General features: G+C 51.4%; 1 protein-coding gene across 1 annotated transcript in view; it reads right to left on the bottom strand.

The window, feature by feature from the left end:
• Positions 1–2,500, bottom strand: part of LOC113816694 (uncharacterized) — a 10,282-nt gene that overhangs the window by 319 nt on the left and 7,463 nt on the right. The window contains exons 3-4 of the mRNA XM_027368756.2: positions 1,504–2,079; positions 1–1,179 (exon numbers count right to left, since the gene is read on the bottom strand). The exon at positions 1–1,179 is cut by the window's left edge and continues 319 nt beyond it. Of these exons, the coding sequence (XP_027224557.2) occupies positions 985–1,179; positions 1,504–2,079 (771 nt within the window). The 3' untranslated portion in view covers positions 1–984. The remainder of the gene's footprint in view (positions 1,180–1,503; positions 2,080–2,500) is intronic.

The raw sequence follows: 2,500 nt of genomic DNA, 5'->3' as shown, positions 1-2,500 counted from the left end.
TATATTACTCATGTATTTAGTTTTTAATTCATATTTTCAGGTATTTACTTCGCATATGTACTTAATATGCGCGCACCGAAAATACACGTATATACTAAACCTTGTTGTGTAAGCATTATTTTCATAAGCTGGCTTTGTAATTGAAAATAGGATAGGCTTCCTCGGTAGGCTTTCCTCCTATCCATTCCTCGCCCCTTCCTTGAAACTTATTCAGCACAATCAGTTATTCACGTAACTATTCCCCACATCCCCTCACATAGCAGCTAGTTCCTTGCATTTATGACTTGCTGTTGGTGCTGCCCCTTTTCACTCCCTCTCTCCGCGGCCACATTCGCCCTTTACCAGCAAACGACCCATCAGGCAGGATTCAACAGCCGCTAAAGACCTCATCTGACAGTCGCTGTACTGTTGACCTCAACCGTAAACTTGAATCACAGAAGGCTCGTTTCTCAACAACCCTTATTCTTATGGATTGCTGTTTGTATCGGTTATTCTCTTTAGCACCCTCGCGCTCTGTGGAAGTTGCTGCTGCCCAAACACGCTGAAAATCACCGTAGACTTCTTTTTTTTAGCTGAACCAGCATCTTAAATCTTGACGATCGCATTAACATATTGCACACAAGACATTTTACACGGCCACTGATTTTGTATGAAAATCTTGCGTATGACAGACTAGTCCCTACCAGAATAAGATTGAAAGAACTGCAGAGAAGGATGTCTCTTACAGTCCTGAAAATCTGCACAAAGCAAATAAAATAAAGTAAATCCAAAGAGACCCGGTCTCAATAAATACCTACTAAGTGTTGCCATTGATAACTGTACAAGAGAACACTTGTTCTTTATTTTTTAATCGTGTAGTTCTTTTCCGTCTAATCCTTAACAGACGTGGACGTTTTAAGACGGAAAAAAGAAACCAAAAATAGCTGATATGTCAAAATCTGGGCACCCGCCTCCCCTCCAACACGCAATCGCTCGCTGGGCCTTCTACACGGGGGCGGTCACCGTCAGGACGCCGTCGTCGGAGAGGGCCGCCGCGACCTTGTCTGGCTGAGACAAGTTCGGGATTGAGAACCGGCGCTCGAAGGAACAAGGACCTTTCTTGCCCTTGACCACGATCGCCCCGTCCTCCGCCTTCACGTCCAGATGCCCGTCCACGTAGTCCTTCACGTCCAGCACGATCTGGCGGATGAGGGGGAGACAGTGGGTGATAATGTAGAGGACGAAAGAAAGGGTATATATTGAAAGGAATAAACTGTGTGAGTGTGTGTGTGTGTGTGTGTATCTCTCTCTTTCTCTTTCTCTCTCTCTCTCTCTCTCTCTCTCTCTCTCTCTCTCTCTCTCTCTCTCTCTCTCTCTTAATGGAAATTTTGGTTAAAGAAATGATTTATAGAAGCTATCTATAGAGCACGAAAGAAAGGGTGTACATTGATGGCGAGATATAAGAAAGGAATAACGTGTGTATGTGTGTGTGTCCCTTATACATGTTCGTGTCTCCTGTCTTACCTTAACCTCTCCCTCATCTTTGGACACGTTGGCCGCTTGGTTGTCCTCCTGCTGCACACACTGGCGGAGATTCTTGTAGGACTGCATCCTGTCGTCCTCCAACCCCGTCCTCGACCCCCTGCGAGCCATGACCTCGTCCAGCGCCGTCTCGAAATCCTTCCACACCTTCTCGAACGTCGCGTCCTGCAGGAACCTCCCGCGGCGCTTGATGGGGAGGACGCGGTTGTGCGAGGAGGTGGAGGTGAAGCTCGAGAAGGAGGAGTCCCCCTCGTCGCCCTCGATGTTGAGCGGGATGATCCTCGTGTTGGAGCCGCGGCGCCCGGCGCTCAGCTCCTCGCTCTTCACGGCCTGCGCCACGCTCTCCACCCTGGAGCTGGAGGAGGACGTGGCGGTGGAGGAGGACGTGGCCTCGCCCTCCACCTCCAGCGGGATGACCCGTGACCCGCCGGGGGCCTGGCTCAGGGAAGACGCCGTCTGGGTTCGGATGATCTGCTCCTCCACAGCTGGCGCCGCCTGCTGTTGCGTCAAGGCCGAGGTCTGCTCGCCCTCCAGGTTGACGGCCAACCCCTTGGCGCCCTGCGGGGTGCCAGCTGCGTTACTTGGCTGACCTTCTCCTTGCTCTGTTTGGCATTCTCTCTCTCTCTCTCTCTCTCTCTCTCTCTCTCTCTCTCTCTCTCTCTCTTTCTCTCTCTCTCTCTCTCTCTCTCTCTCTCTCTCTCTCTCTCTCTCTCTCTCTCTCTCTCTCTCTCTCTCTCTCTCTCTCTCCTCTCCCTCCCTCCCTCCCCCTTCAATCTCTCTTCCCCCCTCTCTCTCTCCCCCCTCTCTCTCTTCCCCCCTCTCTCTCTTCCCCCCCCTCTCTCTCTTCCCCCCCTCTCTCTCTCTTCCCCCTCTCTCTCTCCTCTCTCCTATCCTCTCTCCCTCTCTCTTCTCAACCAAAATCTGCACAAGACCAGCCATCCGCACCTCTCAGCCCCCCCCTTTCCCTTACAACCACCCC

Source organism: Penaeus vannamei, chromosome 35 (genome assembly GCF_042767895.1).
Source record: "Penaeus vannamei isolate JL-2024 chromosome 35, ASM4276789v1, whole genome shotgun sequence".
Classification (NCBI taxonomy): domain Eukaryota; kingdom Metazoa; phylum Arthropoda; class Malacostraca; order Decapoda; family Penaeidae; genus Penaeus; species Penaeus vannamei.
The sequence above is the reverse complement of the archived record's forward strand: the minus strand, read 5'-3'. Positions and strand labels throughout refer to the sequence as shown.